The sequence below is a fragment of the Acipenser ruthenus genome, chromosome 15 (assembly GCF_902713425.1).
Source record: "Acipenser ruthenus chromosome 15, fAciRut3.2 maternal haplotype, whole genome shotgun sequence".
NCBI lineage: Eukaryota > Metazoa > Chordata > Actinopteri > Acipenseriformes > Acipenseridae > Acipenser > Acipenser ruthenus.
The window spans coordinates 21,681,805-21,706,223 of NC_081203.1; the positions used below are offsets into that span (position 1 = coordinate 21,681,805).

At 39.9% G+C, this 24,419-nt stretch overlaps 2 protein-coding genes across 2 annotated transcripts in view; both read left to right on the forward strand.

Moving 5' to 3' along the window:
* On the forward strand, window positions 1-23,619 carry LOC117962713 (inverted formin-2-like). The gene is made up of 5 exons (XM_058987433.1): window positions 1-348; window positions 16,698-17,121; window positions 18,847-18,962; window positions 20,899-21,058; window positions 23,582-23,619. Exons 2-5 carry the CDS (start codon window positions 16,725-16,727, stop codon window positions 23,617-23,619), a joined length of 711 nt encoding a protein of 236 aa, XP_058843416.1. The 5' UTR covers window positions 1-348; window positions 16,698-16,724.
* Window positions 23,329-24,419, forward strand: part of LOC117422237 (inverted formin-2-like) — a 19,691-nt gene continuing 18,600 nt past the window's right edge. The window contains exons 1-2 of the mRNA XM_058987432.1: window positions 23,329-23,615; window positions 24,194-24,335. Coding sequence (XP_058843415.1) covers window positions 24,246-24,335 — 90 coding nt within the window. The 5' untranslated portion in view covers window positions 23,329-23,615; window positions 24,194-24,245. The remainder of the gene's footprint in view (window positions 23,616-24,193; window positions 24,336-24,419) is intronic.

Sequence of the window (24,419 nt, forward strand, 5' to 3'; positions counted from 1 at the left end):
ACAGAACAGATTTTTTGACAGACAAAAGCACCGCTGTAGAAAAGTCAACAAAACTGCAGCGCTTATCTACCACATCTGAGTCTGCTGCAGCTGCTTACTGAGCAAGGAGGAGTTAGCTGGCTTTGGAATCGGGCACAGTCACACCCATATAGAAAAGCGAGCAGTTCCAGTACTGTTTTCTGCTTAGTGTTTCCAGCACAGCGGTGGAGAGGATTTATTATAATGTAAAATACAGACCATTTACATTTCAAGCCAATAACATTCTGATTGGATCTTAATAGACGCTTCAGAAGAAACTGCTTTTATCGATACTAGACTGTACTTTATGGTATAATCCTACAAAGTAAGGTAAGCTGAAGCGCATTCAACATTTTCTAATCACTTTTTTTTTTTAGCTATGTTCAATTACTCTGTATTGTTTACTATTGCGTTGGCCACAGATATTAGTATATTATCCAGAGAGGTTAAAGAGAAATTGATACAGTACCGTAGATGATACGAAAACCTGGTCCGTTTTCAATTATCTGCTGATAATTTCGATATCCATAGTGATGGTATTTTCCTTTTCATTGATTTCAAAATCTTTTTTGTGTTCTTTTTTTTAATGAAAACTCTCATTACAGTGTATTTTACAATGTGTTAATCGGAAGGATGGATTCACATAATCATAACACCGTGTAACAATTTTTTTTTTTTTTTTTTTTTTTGTTCCTGGGTAGTAAGTGTTATTTCCTAATTGCTTAAGCCTCAAAAGTATAGAAAATGGCTAATTATTCCCCACAAACTTTGCTTTTGTGACCAGGACAGTGATATTTTGAAATTTACCTATTTTCCAGAACATTCCAGATAGATTCAGTGCTGAGTAAACTTGGAGTAACTTCTAGAACTTTCCAGTAATATAAATAGTAGTATAAATACAGGGGCCTTAAGCCCACCAGTTCAGTTTAGTTCCAGCTGCCTAAGTGGATACATGTCTGCATTTTTCTGAGATGGCAACAAGAGGCTGCAATGGTGGCATTCCTGATGGGTCTCCAAGGCGGTTTTACCAAGTTTCCCTGCTATCTTTGCCTTTGGGACAGCAGGGACACCAAGGCGCACTACCACAGGCGGGACTGGCCACAGCGGACCGAGTTCTCTGTGGGGAGGAACAACGTCAAGTGGGAGCCACTGGTGGACCCCCGGAAGGTGCTGATGCCACCACTGCACATCAAATTGGGCCTTATGAAACAATTTGTCAGAGCTCTAGATAAGGAGTCGGCAGCCTTCAAGTACCTTCAAGACTTCTTCCCTAAGCTGTCTGAGGCAAAGGTCAAAGCCGGTGTCTTCGTCGGACCACAGATAAAGAAGATCCTGGAGTGCAATGAATTCACCAAGAAGCTCACTAGTAAGGAGAAAGCGGCTTGGAACAGCTTTGTCGCAGTGGTTCGGGGCTTCCTGGGCAATCATAAGGCCGAAAACTATGTGGAGCTGGTTGAGACTCTGGTGAAGAACTACGGCACAATGGGCTGTAGGATGTCCCTCAAAGTCCATATCCTTGATGCTCATAAATTCAAGGAGAACATGGGAGCATACTTGGAGGAGGAAGGCGAGCGCTTCCACCAGGATATACTGGACTTTGAACGCTGCTACCAAGGACAGTACAACGAGAACATGATGGGAGACTACATTTGGGGGCTGATTCGTGAAAGTGATTTACAGTATAATCATAAATCTCGAAAAACTACTCACTTCTAAATCTTTTGTAGTCATTTTTGTATTACTTTAGTATAAATACATGTTAATTTGGATTCATATGTTGTTTTTTTCTGACTTTATGTGAACGAAAAGACACAAATTCGCCCGTTTTCTCATTGGAAATAGGTAAATTTCAAAATATCACTGTCCTGGTCACAAAAGCAAAGTTTGTGGGGAATAATTAGCCATTTTCTATACTTTTGAGGCGTAAGCAATTAGGAAATAACACTTACTACCCAGGAACAAAAATTGTGTTACATAGTGATAATCAATAACTGTTCCTAATTGTAGTCTCTGTCACAGAGATGTTGCAACACTCCCACTTTACCGTGATTTTGTTTACTTGTTCTCAAATAAATACATACATAAATAAATAAATAAATAAATAAATAAAAGACGATGGTATGATACATGCAATGGTAAAATCTGACTAAAACTAAGTTTTATAATTATTCAAGTTCTAAATTTTTCATCACTTTGCTCAAGGTCATATATTGAACCTTTGTCTTCTCAAGGTGTTTTGAATGTCCTGCATGAATGTGGCTGAATTCTCCAGATCCTCTTATTGTTCCCCACAGGGAAGCATATCCTTGTGGGGGATGTAACTTACTGAAATACTTCATAAGCTGTTTTGACCTTAATTTAATCTAAAAACAGTTAAAAGGATGCATGAAGTTGAAGGTCATTAAAGAGGAAAATGAACATTTGATGGCCAGCCAGGCAAAAATACAAACAATACAGTTCAGCTCTTTTTCACCCATTTATAGTTTGCTGACACAAACAAACAAAACAAGTCCCAGCTTCCTTTATTATTTTAACACATGGCCAGAACAGCTTACTGCACAAACTGCTATCTGCAGCCCATTTATATCCACCTTACTATGGAGGGGGCCCTGAAATAATTACATTGAATAATAATCCCCCCGGTTTCCCTCTTTTCACCAACATTCTCACATGATGGGAAAGGAACCAGGGAGTTGTTTTTTATTCAGGGATATGGGTTTTAACCATATACCCACTGTAATGCTTTCTTTAAGACCTGTCTAGGGCACCTGCCTTTAATAAATGTCACTTATTTAGGCCTGTCCCTTTAAACTGTTCTGGGCTGGCTGGTACAGTAGTTCCGAAGCAATTAAATACATTTTACATGAATGGTGATGACCCACAATCCTGTGTGTTTAGACGGTGGATCATCGTAAGTCAGGCCTACCAGAAAAAACACCTTACACTACAAGCCATAAACAATATTTACATACGAGGGTCCCTGAGTAGTTTACCTGGTAAAATCACACTGGTGTGGTGTGCAGTGTGAGTCATACAGCCAGGGGAGTGCACGTCTGTATCCTAGCTGTGCCAAGTTGATGGTCTTCGCTGGAGATCCCAGAGGGAGCATCATATTGATGCTTTGCAGGTTAAGAAGACAAAACTAACAGGGACTGTTTCTCCTGGCCAGATGCCTGGTAAGCTCAAGCAGACACCTGCAGGGCTTGCCTTTGTCCTCCAAAAGGCCAGTAGCTCGCTGACATCCGCTCTTGAGTTCCTGGGTACCAAAGAGGAAATTGTTGTGGCTGTGGAACTGGAGTACGCCCACAGACCTTCAGTTCTCCTGAGCTGTTGTGTAGAATTGCTGTATTAGGGAATGTTATAGGACATTGTAAATAGGGGAGAAAATCAGGGGGTAAAATGACTGTTCCCTCTAAATTTATTTTAAAAACCCACAAAAAAACAAGAAAAAAAACCAATATCTGCATATACATTTTCCTATGAAAAGGGTATTGTTGCTATTGCATCAGTTTTAATAATGTTTAAACTTGCTTTCCCCTGCTTCCTAATTAAACTGCTAAAAACAGCAATGCTTGAATAATTTTCTTGTGAGCGTTCCAGAAAACAGATCACATTTAATTATGATTCACAGTACTGGGAATGGAAAGAAACCAGGAACAAAACACAGCGTTGACTGAACAAGAGTATCAGGTACTGTCTCTAGTTAAGACTCCAGGTGGGCTATCAGTATGATAAACAAGTGGCTCACCATCTACAGTATATCCACTGTATGTATAGGGCAAAGAGAGTGGTGGACAGACAGAGGACTGATGCACAGGCACATTATATCCCCAGATTGTGATGCTTAATAATGTGTGCTAAAGAATGGACAAGCCAAATTTTATCACAATTTCATAAGCAGTTCTCTAGATATAAATGTCAATAGTGTCGTACAAGAGTGATGCGTTGTTTCTGGAATCAAAATCATTTGTATCCAATCACATTTTATGTGTGTTAAAAATGACAATTACCAATGATAGTCACTGTAGGAAACCGTTGATATTCATGCAATATCGGTCATATCGTCATATAGTCAGGGGAGTGCAGGTTCAGGTCCCGGCTGTGCAAAGCCGCTGGTCTTCACTGGGGAGTCCAAAGGGAGCATTGCATTGGCTCAAGCACTCCTGAACATTGGCAAAACCAGCAGGGACTTTTTCTCCTCATTGGCCAGGCACCTGGTGAGCTGAAGACGACACCTGCAAGGCTGGTCCTCCAGGGGTCAGTAGCTCGCTGATTTCCGCTGGATGTAAAGAGGAGATTGGCTTGGTCGTGGGCTCGTAGAAATGACCACTGACGCTGCGGTGAGGTAACATAACTGGACATTCTAAAATAATTGGGCACTGTAAATAAAAACAAAACGTTTCTTTAAGGGTTGAGTGTTTGAAGTTGCAGATGAATACCATTCAACATTGATCTTATAAATTCATAAAAAAAGAGAGATTTTTTGCTCGTAAACAAAAATGATGTTCTTAAAACTGTAAATCCACAGTGTCATCACACCAGGTGTTCACAGTATTATCACACAGCTGTCACAGTCTCAATTCTGCACCGTTTAGAGGCAGGATATCAAGATGGTTTCCAGACTACTAGCAGATATTTTGGCACATTTCATTTTTATAACATAATAAATGGAACATACTCTATAGGAAGAAATACATTATTACATCTGAAATGCCACGTACAGTAACATCAAACCTGCTTATTACCATTAACATCACCCCCTGCTTAATAGCACATTGAAATGTCTTGGCTACGATATAATAGAAGTCGATGCAGGAGTCAATTTGTGGCTTCTTGAGTAGTTTATTTAAGTATATTATGTTATGCTTACTAAATAGGGAACACAGCTTTAGCATTCTAGAGCTTTCTTTTTTCATTGTGTTAGTTTTTTTGCGTTAGATTGTGCTCCTTTGTGATTTTGGCACACGTTCCTTAAGTGTAAATGGTAGTTTAGTTTGCTGCACATGGAAGCCTTCATATAGAATTCATCAGTCAATACAGCTGAGTTCCACCTCACTTCATATCAATGAAAGCATAGATCGGGACAAGTACGTTGCTGTAAGGTACAGAAATGTTCTGAGACAATACAGCATGCAGGACAGCGTAAGGGGATATGCTAAAATAAATGGCAAAAAAGGAATGGCCATGAAAATAATGGAGAAAACAGAATGAAAGCTAATATCTTTTAAATCCCCAAACTCATTTTAAAACCCTTTACACCATTAGTCACTTTTTTATGGTTTTCCAGGCCTGTCATTCCATGGTAAATAGCTGTCATTCCAAGTCATTCCCCTTTTTTTGTGTGTTTTAGTGTAGCAGTTGTTTAAAATTAGTTTTGGAATTTTAAAGATGCAATCTGTCGTTCTGTTGTCTGTTATTTTCAATAGGCATACTCTCTAAGTTATATGTGTACAGCTTTTTGATGCTTAAAAAAATATACTATATTATACTGGTACAATATTATATGCTAAATATTTGCAACTTTATACTATTTGTTGATAGACCTGGTTGTTTTAGTGGGTATGGCAGTATATCATGGTTTAATTGGTACCATAATTAAATAAACAGCAACTTGGTATGCATTTCATTTGTTTGTCTTTGTCTGTCTTGCCTCTCTTGTGAAACATTTTAATCTCAGTGTTAATTAAAAAAAAATTATTGCACGTCCTACAAGTGAAACAAAAGCCACGGTATTAAACACATTGCAATTTACAGTGTAAATTAAGTAAGAAATACCCATTTAACTTGTTGTGCCCGCCTCAGATTATTACTGATTGGTCTTACCGTGGAATTCAGCTTTGTCATTGGCTCAGGCACCTGCCTCTCTGACTGAAGGACAGTGGAAAAGATGAACATAGCCAATCCACCACTGGAATTAAAATGTATTTTTGGGTCATTTTTTGGAAACTTTTACTATTGGGAAAAAAACCCTGCATAGAACAGCTTCTTAACACTCAAGCACAGAACAAACATCTACTGAGTTAATGTTGGCAAAGAACATATGTTATGAAAATATTAAGCTGCCCCTTAGTTACAGCACATTCTTTCAAATCTGTACTGCACAGTCAAGTGTGCCTTGTGTTAAAAATCTCTAGCTGTGTTATAAGAGCACCTTGGCTCAGTTTAATCCAATAATACAGATATTATATATATATATATATATAGTGAGCGGGTGGGTGCACACAGAGAAAACAGACAGTAGTTTCCAAAACAAAGCAAGTTTTTATTCCAGCATTCAATAAGGCTTGCTCTTATACTGCAATGTCAGCTGCGTGATCGAGACGTGTCCATAAAGAAAGTAAACAGTTCAAACAAGATTTAAAACCACCAAAACAAAAATGCCGATGTAAACCAACTGGACCAATAACCACGTCCAGTTGGTGAATAGGTAATTCCACCTGGGGTTTGGGTTTTTCCTAGCTTGCTTGGCTTCTTTTAGGAAACCCTTCTCCTACCCTTATTCTGCAGTCCAGTCCTTTATGAATCCTAGCAGCGGACGGGCCATTCCTCGTAGCCCCTGTAGAGAACAGGGAATTGCAGATGCAAAGGACCACAACGTTATCCGACACTGATTCCAGTTATTCTATTCCGGTCTTATTGTAGATAAACCCCAGAGGTTCTCAGGCAGGAAAACAAAACAAACAACCCACCAGACTGACTGCACATGCTCCCTTTTACCAGCCATGCATTTTGCTGTTACAGGCTACAGGTGTGGGCCAATTAAGGCCAATGATAGTCTAACAATAGTCAAACCATAATTGCCTACCTAACCACACCTGCAGCCTGTTGGCCCTTTAACTTCTTGACATTATGGCAGGCATGTATGCTGCCCACAGGTCCATCTGATCATTACTGGCAACCTCTGTGGGCTCATACCAAGCCTGCCATGAACGACTCCTGGTGGTAAACTTGTGAGCTGGCTCACAATATATATAAAATGCTGGAATGTATACAGCATTCTTGTGTTTTTAGCTGTTATAGTGTGTGGTTCAACTACACTTTACTGATTTTTTTTTTTGCACATATTTCAGCATGAAATCACTTGTTGGTATTTTATTCGTAGACACCAGACAAAGAGAAGAAGAGATACCTTTTATTGGACTAACTAAACAAGAATTGGTCACAAGTTTTCAAGATCTCAAAGGTATCCTCTTCAGGAAGAAGAGAGATTGACATAATGCTTTGACACTGCAATTCTTCCTTTCAGTTTACAGTATGCATGTAAAACGAGTGTATTTCCCCTCAGAAACTCTAACAGAACTATTTTAATAAGCCCGTTCGTGTGTCTCTCTGAATTCTCCTGCTTGCTTAGTTGCCGTAAATGATACTCTATCTCAAGAGGTTCTTTTTGATAATTGTTTTGTGTGATTTATGCTCAGCAGCACATGAGAGGCAGACACCAGAGAGACATCCACTCACTTCTAAAAACAACAAGATCCACTATAGTTTGAGAAGCTCCCACAGGGCCTAATCAATTCGATGTGCATCTGCTGTAGCTTCATTCAGTGAGGCCTGTCTGATCTTCAGTACCCACACAAAGCCCACCATTTATGAGCTTTTGTACTTTTCTTCACTGTTTAAAACCTCTGTTTTCCGTGTTTCTGCTTAAGCTTGTTGGAAGAGAAAAGGCCACTGGTGAGCATTGTGTGGTAGAAGTTAGCGTTATTAAAGCTTATCAGAGTCTCCGATTTGGATTTTGGTTCTCATTTCTAACAAGCATCTTTAAAATACACTATTCAGCTTCAACATGAACATCAAACCTCATGTACATATCCCAACAAAGGATCTTCAAAACTAAGTAGAAAAGAGCAAAATTGCACATGTAGGCCTACACAGGGAAAAAATAGGAATGTGGCAAAAGTTAATTTGTGCAAATAAAGTGAAACAACTTCAAATAGTAAGTGCTCCATTTTTGGCCGTCACTTGCTGGCAACATTCCCATCTTAAATTCCCGTCTACATTTTCTACATTTACTTTGAGTCTACATTTTCAGAAATGTGTGTAAAAAATGTGAAGAATGCCAAGAATACATCACAATTTCTAATTAGTCAGCAATTATGCTAAATTAGGATTATTCTGATAATGCTTGTGATAGAGAAGAAAGGCCATTTCACACAGCAGTGAACAGGATGCACTTTACAGTTTGATAAGCACGGCTTTTCCTTTTTTGGCCAGTGTCCCCTTCAGTTCCATCAACTGGAATGATCTAGCAGAAAAATCTACTGGATATTGCTTGTTTTAACCCTTTCTGTACTAGACTCACTAACTCACTATGTATTGCACCTTTTCCAATTACTTTACATTGCGAGTCAAGCAGCTGTCTCTCCAGACCAACAGTACAGCATTGTTACTTTCACCCATAATTAAAATACATGTTTGGTTCTTCCAAAACTACACATTTATAGTGGATTAATGTGCACGACATAGACGAATGATGAAATAATGATGTTTTTTTACATTCACATTAGTATTTATCACTGTGAGTGGTTTCTGTTGCCCAGTGTGAGTTATCCCTTATCTCTGTATCTGTCATTACCTGGTTTTTAGCTTGTTTTCAGCTTTTCTAGAGATTTTTGTTTGGCCCTCATGCCGTTTTTTTTTTTTTTTTTAGAAAGTTCAAAAATAAAGCTTTTAATATACAAAAAATACAAAATAAACCGGCACGAGGGCCAAACATAAAGGTTTCAAACCACAAATAAACACAAAACAAAACTTACAACAATACAACTTCCAGGCTGGGCATTGCCTTCACTGGTTTGCAAAATGACCAAAAAACAGCACACACAAAAAACCCACTTGCTTCTTCTCCTTCCAGAACACTCTCTCTACTGGCAGGCTTAGGCCTCCTTTTATGTCAGGTGGCCAGGTGATCATTGAATAATGAATTGCTTGATTGCTCCCACCTGACGTAATCAACCTGGGCAGGGAGGAGAATTTAACTCCTTCCCTGCCAGTATTTCTAAGGGCAGAGCCCTGCTCTGCCACAAATATATTTTAAAATAAAAGTTAAAATAGCGTGCTATTGCTCAATTAATGTTCAGTGATTTTGGAGGTAAAAGTCTTCAGCCCTGTTTCCATCCTGTCTCTGTTAATTTACAGTCCCCCTTCCTCTGACTGAAGAGGTATGTTAGGGTAATCAACGGCCAGGCAGGAAAAAGAATCTTAAGAGTTATGTTGTGCACTTTTATTGACAAGAAAAGCAAACAAAACAAACAGCACAACTGTACTCCTACCTAGTTCTTCCCCCCACCTAAGTGATCTTTCTTTTGTGTGGCCAAGTTAAATTTGCTCTCCTTCAATTTGGTCAGGTCGTCCATTTAAACACATACATTGGCCTGCCCAGTTGGACCAAAAGTTGGAAAAATGTTACTGTTCAAGAATGGGGTTTTAACCTCATTCCTGCCAAACCCACAAATATTAATACATATTTATAATATGCAGGGCCTTTGTCCTATATATGCATAATACTTAAATAAATAAACCCTAATGTTGCAAATAATTACTGCTCTCACATTGTTTTCTATGGTGGCCAAACTATTGTTTAAATGTGTTATGTGAAAAATGGAATACTGTTCTGTTTTGTCGTTTCAAATTTAAACTGAATCTTCAGAAACTATGAGAAACTGTTATCATTCCATAACAAGATTGTTCTGAGAGAAAAGGAAGTTAAGTGTTTGCAGTGGAGGATGTGTTCATGTTTTGTCTCAGTAAAGGCTGGAACTATGACTGATGCAAGCTAGAAACAATATACCCTGCTCCCTCCTGTCTTTGATTATATGTGGTGAGGATTTGCAGCCTAGCCAGACTGCTGGAATTCAAAGCATTTTGATCATTTTGAAACCTATGAATCACAACACAATAGCAAGCAATCCTCTCGTAGCTGCCAAATCATATCTCCAAATATTTACCAGAAATGTCTACAAACCTGGTATCTGTTATCGTCATTCAAGTATAACGTAATTGTGGCAGAGCAGGGCTCTGCCCTTAGAAATACTGGCAGGGAAGGAGTTAAATTCTCCTCTCTGCCCAGGTTGATTGCGTCAGGTGGGAGCAATCAACCAATTAATTATTCAATGATCACCCAGCCACCTGACATAAAAGGAGGCCTCAGCCTCCCAGTGAGGGAGCGTTCTAGAAAGAGGAAGCAAGTGGTTTTTCTGTGTGTGCTGTTTGTTTGTTTTCGCAATCCAGTGAAGGCAACGCCCAGCCTGGAAGCCTTATTTTTGTAAGTTTTGTTTTGTGTGTATTTGTGTTTTGAAACCTTTTTGTTTGGCACTCGTTCTGATTTATTTTGAATTTTTGTTAAAATTAAAAAACTTTATTTTTTAACTTTCACACGGTCTCTGAGTCTCATCCTTTGTCATCCTGTAACATTTGGTTTCAGTAGTGGGATAACGCCACCTGGAGGCTCAGGGCAGTATTTTTTTTTTAGTGTTTTTTTTAGCGTCACAACTGGGCAGGATGCCCCTATGCCCTGGCCCAGGAGGAGGCAGATGACGATGGGGAGTTGTTTTTAAAAAGTCTCGCGGCAGAGTTGTGCCCCGGCTGTGGAGCATATTGGCACACAGTGGCCATCTGCCCACCCAAACAGAGGGGAGAAGGAGGCAGAGAGGAAGGAAGACATGGGAGAAAGAGGAGTAGTGCACCCAGTGCATGCAGTACAGGCATGAGGAGCACCACTGCCCGGAGGTGCTACCGGACACAGACCTGGAGTGGGAGGAGCCCGAACGTCCTGCGCCTGAGTGGGAGGAGCCCGAACGTCCTGCGCCTGAGTGGGAGGAGCCCGAACGTCCTGCGTCTGAGTGGGAGGAGCCCGAACGTCCAGAGCCCAAGAGGGGGGAGTCGGTGCGTCCAGAGCCCAAGAGGGGGGAGTCGGTGCGTCCAGAGCCCAAGAGGGGGGAGTCAGTGCGTCCAGAGCCCAAGAGGGGGAAGGCTGAACGTCCACAGTCCAGGTATCCACCAGAAGAGGGAGAGTTCCTGTTGGTTCCACCTCCACCGCCGTGGGAGGACTGTGTGTCGATCCGACCTCCACCAGCAGAGGGAGAGTGCCTGCTGGTTTTGCCTCCATCGCCGCCACCTGCAGAGGGAGCATGCCTGCTGGTTCCCCTGCTGCTGCTGTCCCGAGAGCCAGAAGAGGTGGAGCTACCATCCCAAGAGCCAGAGGGGGTGGAGCCACGGACTCGAGAGCCAGAAGGGGAGGAGCCACAGACCTTAGAGCCAGAAGGGGAGGAGCTGCTGTCCCAAGAATCAGAGGGGGTGGAGCTGCAGTCCCGAGAGCCAGAAGGGGAGGAGCCACGGACCCAAGAGCCAGAAGGGGAGAAGGCTGAAGCCCCTCAGCAGCCCTTGCACATGCTGCTGAGAAGAGCTCAGGGGAGGCGCACCCGACTGCGACGGCAGGAGGTGCCAGCCCGACTTCAGAGGCCGCTAGAATGGCCACTGCCGGAGTGTCTGGAACCATTGCCATTGGAGGAGCCGGAACTGCCGTTGCCGGAGTGGCCGTCGTCTCTGCCTCCTGTTCCAGAGGGTCTGCCTGTTGTTCCTGAGGGTCCACCGTCTCCGCCTGTTGTCCCAGAGGGTCCGCCTGCTGTTCTTGAGGGGCCGCCGTTCCCGCCTCCGCCACCAGAGGGAGACGGGCCGCCATTCCCGCCTCCGCCACCAGAGGGCCGCCGTTCCCGCCACCGCCACCAGAGGGAGACGACCCACCGTTCCCGTCACCGCCACCAGAGGGGGACGGACCGCCGTTCCCGTCACCGCCACCAGAGGGGGACGGGCCGCCGTTCCCGCCACCGCCACCAGAGGGAGACAGGCTGCCGTTCCTGCCTCCACCACCAGAGGTGCCACCGTCGCTGCTTCTGCTGGAGGGTCCAGGTTCCCGGCCAGCGTTCGCGTGCTTGGAAGGTCCGGGGCCCCCACTATTAAAGAAAGCTTGGGGGATCCGACATCAACCCCCCTCACCACTGCCCGCTGAAATAGCCCACCCAAAGGACATAAGGGGACTCGTTGGGGGAGGTGTGTGGCAGAGCAGGGCTCTGCCCATTGAAATACTGGCAGGGAAGGAGTTAAATTCTCATCCCTGCCCAGGTTGATTGCGTCAGGTGGGAGCAATCAACCAATTAATTATTCAATGATCACCCAGCCACCTGACATAAAAGGAGGCCTGAGCCTCCCAGTAGAGGGAGAGTTCTAGAAAGAGGAAGCAAGCGGTTTGTTTGTTTTTGCAATCCAGTGAAGGCAACACCCAGCCTGGAAGCCTTATTTTTGTAAGTTTTGTTTTGTGTGTATTTGGGTTTTGAAACCTTTTTGTTTGGCACTCATGCCGATTTATTTTGAATTTTTGTTAAAATTAAAAAGCTTTATTTTTGAACTTTCACACTGTCTCTGAGTCTCATCCTCTGTCATCCTGTCACAGTAATATTTAACTCAAATTCATTGAAGAAAATTTTGATAAATTATATATATTCCTGTATATTTTCCATCTCACCCCTACCCAGTGCTGTTTTCTCATTCATGAATTACTCATTCTGCTTCAAAGACAGTGCTGCTATAGTCATTGCTCACAATAAGAACATAGGACCCATCCACAAAGCTTTAACTCAGGAGTTACCAAAAACAGCACTCTGGATTTTTAGGTGGCTCTTTTTTAATTCATACAAATGCAACAAACAGATTTAAAAACTTCACATTTCCAAGTAGGGTGTTGTGTCATCATTAATACTTGACCCTCAAGCGTCTGTACAGTGGAACCTGTAAGGTGGTTTGGTAATGGATCCCATTCATCCCATAATGTTATGAAACTGTGATATGTGTATTCTGCCTTTCAACAAGAATGAAACTGCTAGTGGAATGGCATTATTGGGTAAATGGGAGCCACGACCATGCTGTCTTATAACTGGTTCTGTGGTATTAAAGCACTGCATTTTAATAGCATTGGCATTCTCTTGGTAAGACAAATAGCTTAACCAAGGTTCCATACCACAGCAGAGAGCACTGGATGATTATTATTATTATTATAAATGAAAAGTTTGCCAGTTATTTAAAACAACAGTAACACTTTATAAAAGTGTCTGTAATTCATATGTAAGTACAGTACATATGAATAAGCGTATAATTTATTGTTAAATTCAAATGAAGTAAACAATATTTCATACTTACCCCTAACACCAACATAAATACATTTTAAAATACCACCAATATGCAAATATGCAATATATCCTCAATGAATGCTTCAAATGAATTCAGTAGGTAATATGTTCTATTTGAATCACTGGCCCTTAATTTACCCCGTAACCAAAACCATTCCAGTAGCAACACCAGTATGCAATCTAAAACTGCATGTCTTTTTAAAGTTCTGTCTTGCTCTCTGGAATCGATGTGTGGCAGTGGAGAATAGTGTGTTATTTAATTCCATCTCTCAATGGCTGGCTTTGTTTCCCATCCCTAAATGGAAGTGGTTAAGAGTGAGTCAGGAGTTTTTGTACAGTTGGTGCTGAGATGGCAGATGAGATTTCGATCCTTCTCTTAAGCATAGCACTGTCACTGTCCCGGAATCCTCTCCCATCATGGATGACTTGTAACGGGAACATTTATTAGGAAGAATAGCATTGAAATCAACGTACAGGTACAGTATGTCTTTAATGGTATATATATATATATATATATATATATATATATATATATATATATATATATACAGTGTAATATATAAGGAATTGAAGCTTCTGCCAGTAGTTCATTGCTGTGCACCTGGATACTTCTTATATTTTTGATATCCTATATTAAACTGATAAGAAATTAATATTAGTATTAGTCTAAATGGTAGAAAGTACCCCAGTAGTTTTGAATGACATTTTCTTAGTGTATACCGATCTTTTGACAGTAAAACGAAGATATAAAGCTGCTAGCTTGTTGGTAATAATTGGAAGCAGTTCATATTACAATTACACTCAGATATTGTGTTTTTTATGTCTGTGTTAAGATGCTTTGATTAGGAGTTCAAGACCTACAGTAGCTTCCTGACACAGACAATGTAGGCTAGATCAGCCAGTGTCTTATACTGTATTAGTAAACACCAATGCCAAAAAGTACAAGGGGGCATACATGTTTAATTTGGAGGTAAGACATTTGATATTTTGAAAATATAGAAAAAAAATTGTGGGCAAATTAATTTATAATGAGTAATGGCATCGATGTGAAAACATTTAATCTCCAACTGATGTGAAAGCATCCTACTGCGTCATTCTGTATTTGGCTGATGTGCCTATATTTCTCAGTTGCTGCAGATGCTATTTACCCTAATTGTATATGGTAATGTAGAATATTAGGTTACAGAAACTGGACTGTTCTGTTTAATTCTTTAAAGAAGTCCATCAACACATAACTGGAATGTTTATCCATCTTGTCAAGGTGGAATGTATTGAAGCTTCGGGGGAGAGTGCTGAATAAAACCTACTGTATCACAAAAATAAACACCGAATTTTGTGGTCTTAGTGAACAGAATGAAGCACTATAGACTGTCTGACTTGAGAGAGCATGTGTTCAGAGCAGTCTGAGCTATAGGCACTGTGCCTGACTGTTGTCCTCACACCAAACTAAAAATTAATAAATAAAACAGATACAGCTTCTCTCCAGACAGGACTTCATTTTCCAGGGAATAGCCCAGGCCCTTGCTGGCCAACACCACCCAGCTAAAACTGGCTCTAAGTTGAGAACCAGCAGCAGCCAAACTGGCATGTACATTTGGGTGTGCCACTGACATGTTCCAATATAGTTAAAATGTCTTTCAGTTGCTCAGTAATGAGTTATTTAAACTGAGAAGTCTGTTCTTGGAGAGATGTGTTTCAACAGGCCTACTAGGACAGTGATCTTCCACATTTCTTTAATTGCACAGAACCTTGTTCATGAAATGTTTGCCACCTTTTGGTGACCCTCAATGATAATAATGAGCTGTGTTTTGAACACTACCTTAACAACTCATCTACACAGTTTCTCCTCAAATCCACTTTCATAACTAGGGCTTCTGATTTTCGGTTTTAACCAATTAAACCTGATGAAACACCCCCGATACAAAAAAAATGAAATAGGTGGATAGCCAATAAACACCGGAAAACACCAGAAAAACTGTGGAAATAGTTAATCAATTCACATTGACTTTACCCTTTTCCGATTAAAAAATAAAACTTACTACAAAAATAATAATAAATGCATTTCCCAGTGCTGCTGGGCAATGTCGCACCTTCCTGACTTGTATCTATCATTGATTCGTTCTGAATACTTTAAACCCGCCCCAACTACTGAGTGACAGCACATTCCTACATTTCGATTGGAGACTCCGCTTGCGAGATTTACAACAAGATTACAATCAGGAATGGAGGCTTGTTAGCGGGATTTAAAGCTACGATACAGAGGATTTAAAACAGAATTGTGGCAAAATGTACAAAAATGCCTAATTATTTTTATATCACCATTTCCCTTATTATGATAACCTTCTTAGTCCCTGCGTCAATATTAAATAGATATTGGGATTTTCGTTTATGCTAGGGTTTTTGAGGCTGGAAACTAGAATACGTGATGATCCCACTTGAATGTATTCAAAGTCCCAGCACCAAAAAAACTTACGCCATGGCTTTTGAAAACTCACAGCAATAAAATAATAACTTGTAATAATAAAAATAATAATAATAATAATATTAATGTTTTGTATTCCTTCACAACTTCGTAAGGTGGCCACTACTGAAACAAGACAGGTTTATACAGCACAGGAAAGTTCAAAACGAAATCACAGCGTTGCAATTTCAGCCCCAAACCCCATGATACGAACCTTCTCTATACATACAGCCCGATATGTCTATTTATTTGTATTCATAATTGATAATGCGTTAATCAAATTAAAATTATTCCACTTTGCTTTGTACATTGCACAAATTTATATTTTTCTGAAATGCTTAATTCAGCTAAGACTTAATTGCATAGCAGCCTGAGTGCACATTTGCAGTTTAAGTAGAATTGAAAATGACAGTTTCAGCTCTCAGATGATAATTTACAAAGCAGTCAGGTACTGTACATCACTTGTTTAACCAGTTTGAGCTGAGCCTAAAATACAATTGGATATTTCAAATTGGGAGAAAAACTGTGTAAAATCAATTACCGACTACTAAATTTATAAAAAAAAATAATAATAAAAAAATATAGCATGAATGGTACCGCAGCTAATGGTGATAGAAATGTAGGGTAGGGCAGATTAGTAAGCTGTTGTATCAAACTTGTTGGGTGTGTAGCACCACACCTGCAATGATATAGTGTGAGATCAACTAAGATGCATTTATTGCCTTCACCCACCTGTGGTATTTGTTGTAAGGGATCATTCATATGGATTTATCCTTCCTAAGAGCAACCTACACTAGAAACTGGCCACTTCCAAAAGAGGTTTATTTGACACATATGTCTGCACTAATGATAGATTATGCTGTGTCCTTATTATTGATAAGCCACCGTGGGAAGCAATGACAGCCTGTGAGATGTTACCTGACAGGAACTAAGATGCACTGGTGCCTTCTTTCTACACCCACTAGCGGTACTTTTAGGAGTCCCAGAATACTGCTTTCAAATGCACTGATGAAGCTTGTCCTTTTTGTATTCCCCAGGCGAAGGACAACAGCCCTAGGAGCACCATGTCTGTTAAGCAGGACAGAGCCCAGAAGAAATGGGCGTCCCTGAAGAAAAAGCTCAGCCGACCGGATATGGAGGACCAGGCCGAAGCCAACTTGGAGAACTCCGACCCCGAGCTCTGTATCCGCCTGCTGCAGGTGCCCAGCGTGGTCAATTACTCTGGGCTGAAGAAGAGGTTAGAAGGCAGCGACCACTCCTGGATGGTCCAGTTCCTGGAGCTGAGCGGCCTGGACTTGCTGCTGGAGGCCCTGGACCGGCTCTCTGGAAGGGGGTGCTCGCGGATCTCTGACGCCCTGCTCCAGCTCACCTGTGTCAGCTGCGTGCGAGCCGTCATGAACTCCCCTCGTGGCATCGAGTTCATAGTGGAGAATGAGGGCTACGTCCGCAAACTGTCGAAAGGTGAGCACTGTGGTGACCCACTGTGAGAAGAATGCAGTATTCTGGTAGTTTAGAAACTGTTAGAAACTGGAGTACTATGCAAGTCAAAGGGCTGACGTTGAAGATAACGCTGATGGATAAAACACTGGTGTTGTGGGAACATTATTGAGAGTATCAAAATTCGATGATTTATTTCTGTCTGTGCATCTGTATGTACCTTAGTCACTCCCGCATTTTCATAATACCAATTGATTTCATTCTGCCTTTACAGGCGAGATAAGAGATATGTATGATATTGACATAATGCACATAGTGCATGGTAGTTACACCTTCAAAACAGTCAGAACTACAAATTAAGTTGTGTCCTAGAAATAACCCATGCTTTTAAAACATAAAAAGACCAACTATTCTCTCTTAGTAGAGCAATTTAGAACAACGTAACCTTGTATAAATATAGCCTCTTGTGTCTCCCCTCACAATGGTTCTTATAGCCTTGAATAGATAAATACTAATCAGTAGCAATCAGAGAACAAAATGGATTTTGAGAACAGAGAGTCTTTTATGTGAATCTCAGGATGTAAACATCCTAATGAAAGGGGTCCTTATCTCTCAACCCTCTAGGACATGAGCATTTGGTGCTGCAAAAAGCCTGCTCACACATTTCATGCTGAGGACACTTGTCATGTGGTTTTCCAATTTAACTCTTAGCATGATGGGTGGTTAAAGGGCAATTGCAAATAAAATATCTCAAATGCGTGCTTGCCTTTATTCAGTATAGCTATCTGCATGTTCTGCTGTGCTGCTGGTACCCATCATACTGTGCCATTATGCTCTCACGCGGTATACAAAATGCCATTGCAGTGCAGTAGAAACCCAGAAGGCTGCTAGAAAAGTTAATGGAAATATTATTCTTTCCTTCCCAAAACCTGTGTGGATGCTTGAACTGTGAACAAGCCAACTAGTTTCATCGAAGTTCTCTTCTCATGAATTGGATTTTTCAAATGACTGTGCGGGGATCCAGTGCTTTTCAATGGGCTGATATACCACTGTGGGACATGTTATGTCTAGTTTAAAATCCCTCTCTTGAATTCGGGTCACATGTTTACTCAAATTGAAACGCAAAGGGTGTACCAAAACAGAACAAAGTGCACAGTTAACCAGGGCAATGAAAACTACACAAGACTTCACTTCTAAACTTTTTTTGTAGAAACTCAGGGCTGTTCAACTCCGTTTCAGAGAAACAATTTTAAGCATTACCAAACACTGTGTAGTGTTTAGAACAAATTCAGGGGTCTCCAAGTAGCTCAGCTGGTAAACACATGGCTGCGTGGTGTGCAGGGTGAGTCATATAGTCAGGGGAGCGCAGGTTCACGTCCTGGCTGTGTCTTCTCTGGGGATTCCAGAGGGAGTGTTGCATTGACACTTGCACTCTTGGGGTTTAGGGAGGCAAAACCAACAAGGATTGTTTCTGCTCACCACGCTAGAGTGGACCCTACTGGCCAGGCACCTGGTGAGCTCAGGCAGACACCTGCAAGGCAAGGTTCCTGGGTGTGAAGAGGCAATTAGCTTGGGGATTGGAGGATGCTCATTGACCTTCAGTTCTCCTGAGCAGATGTGGGGAATTGCTGCAGTAAGAGAATGCAATTGGACATTCTAAATGGGGAGAAGAATACTGTAGTGTGCTCGATGACCCCTAACATGATGAGTTTGTATGTTGGATGAGTTTGTATGTTGTGTTGCTTGCAGCTTTGGACACATCGAACCTGATGGTGAAGAAGCAGGTGTTTGAGTTGCTGGCTGCCCTCTGCATGTATTCCACTGAAGGATACAGCCTGTCCTTGGATGCTTTAGAACATTACAAGGTAAACAGTATGTGTGTGTAGGCAGAAGACATGCATTAGACATTCACTGAAAAATCCGATCTTTTAATAGAAGTACGCAATTCCAAGTTATGGCCACCAAGTCCAATAAAAATCCCATTAGAAGCAAAGGAAAATAGAATTATCTTAACTTGGTATGGCAGAGAACTATCAGGGTTATCTAAACTATTGCATTCTTCTTCTTGTTTAAATCATCACATCCTGGTGTCTCTTTTAAGTAGGTCCGTGGAATCATGTCTAACCTCCAGGTGCATCTGCTACACCAGAGTGTAACCATGTACCATTCCCCTTGCAACACTCTGGCAGATGTAACATCACTAAGAAATACTACATAGAACAAATGCACTTATTACATCCATTAGGGGCAGAGTATTGCCAGGGGTCAGGTATAAATTGGGTGTGTTGTTTTATTCACCACTGCAAATTTATTTAGACATGATTCTGAGAGCTCTGCTGAGGCCACAGGAGTGCTTTAACCCATGATGGGATGACTAAAACAGCAAAGGAAACAAAGTGACTCTAACCAAAGTGAATAATACATTGGTCAAGATCACTGCTATTACTGCTATTGTCTCTTCACTGTATTGCTGGTAATCCTTTTGTTTTTCCATAGTACTTTTTGGTTGCTGCTTCTTCTCTCCATTCCCTTCCAGTGTTACAGCCAGAACCCCACTTAGTTTTCAATGTGCAGTATTCATGTACTGTGAGTTTAATGCTATAGCCTTGTGGCAGGAAACATGGCTTATCTGAGTCAAAACTAAAATAGAATCTGATAGCTCTAGAAAACCGCTCCCAAAATCGCTTATTAAGGGATGACTGTTCTCATGGGAGCAGTTTGTAAAGAGGAACGGGTATAGATAGTTCTAATGAACCATTATACTGTAATAAAAAGTGCCTCATGCAATGAACTGCTAACCCAATGATACTTACTTCTCAAGACCACCACTGACCTTCTGTAGGCCTGCGTGGGGCAGCACTGGGCAGTGCACAATGAGCAGACAGGAGATGTGAAAAGTGCTATGAAGTACTGTACTTCAGTACCAATGATGAAATAACCCAATGAGCATTTAATGCTGGTGACTGTAGCAGTATTTTTAATTACTGACACTGCTGCAGACAAAAATATTACAGTATGCATTATGAAAAAACAGGAAAATAGTAACAAAATAAACATGTTTCAAAAACAAATAATAACAAAAAATATATATTTGTCAACTGGGAAACAAAAATACGTAATTTTATTTAAAAATATGAAATTTTTCAAGCCGATCATTCGCCTATATGTTTGCTATTACAATCCTGATATCATATTAAATGGCTAATTGCAGTGATTTAAAAGATCCCAAAAAGATCATTAGAGAAATAAATAATTTGCAGTACTTTCTAAGAAATAAACAGGAGCAAGTTTCTAATTTAGGTTTAACTTAATTCAGGATGCCCCCTAGTGTCCAGCATTGCACAGTGCAGTACATGATCGATGCACCCACTGTAATAGAAGACTTAGCATAAAGTCGTCCTTTTCTGTTTTCCAATAGATACCATTTGCCACTTTTGCAGCTGTCATTGTAATTTTCAAACTTTATTCCAACATGTAATCCCAAGTAAAACTTGTCTGTCCTGCTATACCCATGTATTAGGACTAGAATCAACAGTGAGCTTTAAAACTGGCCCTACATATATATATATATATATATATATATATATATATATATATATATATATATATATATATATATATATATATATATATATAATTTGACAAATTGCAAAATTAACCATTCAGAACAATTGCAAACATCATAAAAAGGTAATGGGCAGTAAGACAAAATCTAAAATATGATTTCATATTTTGGTTGTTATAGTTGTGACTTTGTAATATGAAGACGTCTGACACTCTGTGGTTTGTTCATCCTGACAGATTGTAAAAAGCCAGCTGTATCGCTTCAGCATGATCATGAACGAACTCCAGTCCACTGACAACGTGCCCTACATGGTGACTCTGCTGAGCTTCATCAACGCTCTCATCCTGGGAGCAGAAGACCTGCGATTCCGGGATAAGCTCAGAAATGAATTCATAGGTAATGTGCTTGGCTTCTATTGAGAACATGAGCAGTGGATGGGTACTGGAGTGGGTTAGCTATCTGAGCCCTAGACGAAGCACTGTACCACTTTTCTTTGTACAAATATTAGTACTTGTTTGGTCATGGCATCGGAGGACGCCCACTGACCTACAGTTCTCAGATTGCTGAGTTTTGTGGAAATTCTGAGAGAAAAACTGGAGTAAAATAATTGTGCACTAAAATAACGAAAGAAAGTGGGGGGCCTGGTTGGGTAGAGAGCTAATGTACCAGCCAATGACCTCGGAGTTTGATGGTCTCTCCTTCAGTGAACAGTGGTCCAGCGGACCACTTGCCAGTGATTGTACTATCCCGGCTATGTAGACCAATCCACTTTTCACAAGTACAACAACTAAGAAAAAAAAAAAGACAATCCTGAACACCTTTCTTTCCTTGCAAAAGTCTAAAAAAAAAAGCCCTTTCCCACTGGTGCAGCGCATTTACAGAGAAAAAGTAGGTGACTGATTCACGGCAGTGACACATAACTGCAGCTTTACAAACAGGGCAGCCAGAAGTCTGGGAAGGATGGGGTAAGTCTGCATGGGCCTGTATTACAGTATTGTATTTTTCTATGTACATTATACTGTAAAACAAACAAACAAAAAAAAGAGCTTTACATAAAGAAATCATATACTCATTTATAATTACGCAAATAAGAGGTTTTTTTTTTCAGAACTTTATCAGCTGTTGTTTCTATACTATACATTGGTCTATCTTGCAAATGAAGTGTTCGATATCATCGTAGGGAGGGGTTTGTCACTGTGTATCCATCTCAATAAAAAGCTGCTTTTTTAAACCTATGGGATTATGAAGCCTATTAACAAAACTCACAAGTTATTTACAAACAAATGAAATCTGTTGTGAAGGACGTATTCATTTAATATGAAATATGAGCCTCATTTTTAGTACATTGGGCCCAGTTTAGCCAAATGAAGTTTTGGAAGTAAATATAAAATGGCTTTATATATAAGCAGAGTAGACCCACCCCCTATATCCTGTTAAAATCAAATCCTTATTTCAGAAATTCATAGGATGCTTACAGTGGTATAAAGTGGAGGTATACTGCTGCTTGTGCTGTTTTCACAATGAAGACTGGTTGTCATTTTCTTATTGAAATAGTCAGTTCAAAATGTTGTTTTACAGCCCGATAGGTAAATGAACTGTATATCAAAAATGTGAATGGACACTTTCTTATAGAACACTTTTGTTTTTGGATGTAGCCAGTAAACTTGTATACAGTTCAACCTAGCATGGTGTCAGTCTCATTCTCTATAAGTGCACCACACACATGTACATTTGTAGAACTGCAAAATATGTATGCAATACAACCTACTGTATGAAGTGCTACTACATTGACAAAGGTTATGGGTACAATATATTGCAAGGTACTGAAATTATTTTTTTGTATGGGTATACCACACCCATTGCACAGTTTTTGGGTGTATTTTGTTTTAATGATTTGAATAACTAGGTCTATTGTTATAATTTCTTGGATATTTTAAAAACGATTCGTAGGTAAAACTAGATGTTGCGTTTGTAACACAAACACCTGTAGGTTAATTACGGTATGAAATCGAGACAGCCAGCACTAAGTTTACATAAAAGGAAATAAGGTGCAGTATCTCCCTCGAAAAATGTGTGATGGTGGACCAACAAGGAAATTGACCCGCTGCACGCCACAGCCCCCACCTCCGCACAGTTCAAAGGAGGTGGGGGGGATTTTACAAAATATTAAAAAAGGGGTCATTCGCCTCCTCAAAAACAATGTATACGGAACAGGTAAGACGAAAATAGTCTTTAGAAAAAAAAAACATAATACAAACTGTGCAGTAACCTAAATTATAACATAATTTCATTATATAATTCTATAACTTTTTCAACATGTTTAAGATCAAAATTATCGTTCTGGACTTGAAACAGTATTTGAACTCAATTATTTTAAATATGTCTAGTTTTTAAATAGCTACAGGACACGCCTGCTAATTGCCAGTCACCTATAATGCGCGTGTTATATTTAACAATTGAAGATATACAAAACACCTTCGAGAATTGTTATATATATATATATATATATATATATATATATATATATATATATATATATATATATATATATATGATTATTATTATTATTATTATTATTATTATTATTATTATTATTATTATTATATAATCAGCTAAAATGGTGTGTTTTAATTGTGTTATTGCTGAATGCATATTAATCAACCTTAGTAGACTGCCGGACGTTTGGCTAATTCAAATGTCACCGTATTATTGTTACACACGTGTGTGTTATTAGTACTCGGATGGATTTGCTAAGTTTGGTTAAGGGTTTTAAAATGTAGATTTGTGTGTCTCGCGGGGGTCTATGTTCACAAGATCAAAATGTTAATAATGAAGTTGCTAGTTTATATTTTTTGGGAAACATGAAATCGTCATTTTAAATAAAATTAATTAACTGTTTTCTATCGCTATAATTTTCAGGGTTACAGTTACTGGACTTGCTACCAAATTTAAGGTAAGAATTAAAATGTTGTAGTTCTGTTTGTACTGTATATTTGGAGTTTGGTTATTTTTTAGTTTTAAGTAGATGTATTTTAGGATATTTAGTGCGCAGCTATATTGCGTGTTGAAACAAGTCTACAAGACTCGCTTTTGTGTACCGACATTATGTGAGCTTATGCACTGCAGTCGCCACTACTTCACGACTATCTGGAAACTACTGTCAGAAACGAGACTGGATTGTGTTTAATCAAATGTTTCAGACTTATGAATGCTCGCTTCTAAATATAAAATGCAGTTTCTGTGCAGATTCCCAAGTTTAGTGGACACCAGTCAGAAATATCATTGCAATGTACTTGCAGTGGCTTATATATGACCTTAACTGTAAAGAAGTGTTTTGTGGTGGTTTAAGAATGCAGTATTGCCTGCTGCTTTTGTGGTATCCATGAAAGTTATGTGTTAAAATGGATTTGCATCAACAAAATGTCAGCCAATCCAGTATTATGGGTTGTATGGTGACTTGCTCAAGTTATACAACAAAACCGTGCAGAAATAACTGTGTGTCATGAGTTAATGTGATCAATCTCCTTACAGGGAGAAAGAAGATGATGATCTCCTGATCCAATGTGAAACTTTTGAGGAAACCATGTCTGAGGATGAGGAGGAGTTAATGAGAATATATGGTGGAATTGATATGAGCAGCCATCAAGAAGTATTCACAACACTCTTTAACAAAGTGAGCCATTAGAAATCCTTCAGACTGAATAATTAAGGAGGATACCGCCCCAGTAATTCAAAATTACAGCAAACCGATGAGGTT

What these genes read in the sequence shown, in the direction of transcription:
- LOC117962713 (XM_058987433.1), top strand. Translation starts at nt 16,725, where the DNA reads ATGTCTGTTAAGCAGGACAGAGCCCAGAAGAAATGGGCGTCCCTGAAG. An exon ending in CGTCCGCAAACTGTCGAAAG is followed by an intron (nt 17,122 to 18,846) that starts GTGAGCACTGTG and finishes TGTTGCTTGCAG; the next exon opens with CTTTGGACACATCGAACCTG. An exon ending in GCTCAGAAATGAATTCATAG is followed by an intron (nt 21,059 to 23,581) that starts GTAATGTGCTTG and finishes TATAATTTTCAG; the next exon opens with GGTTACAGTTACTGGACTTG.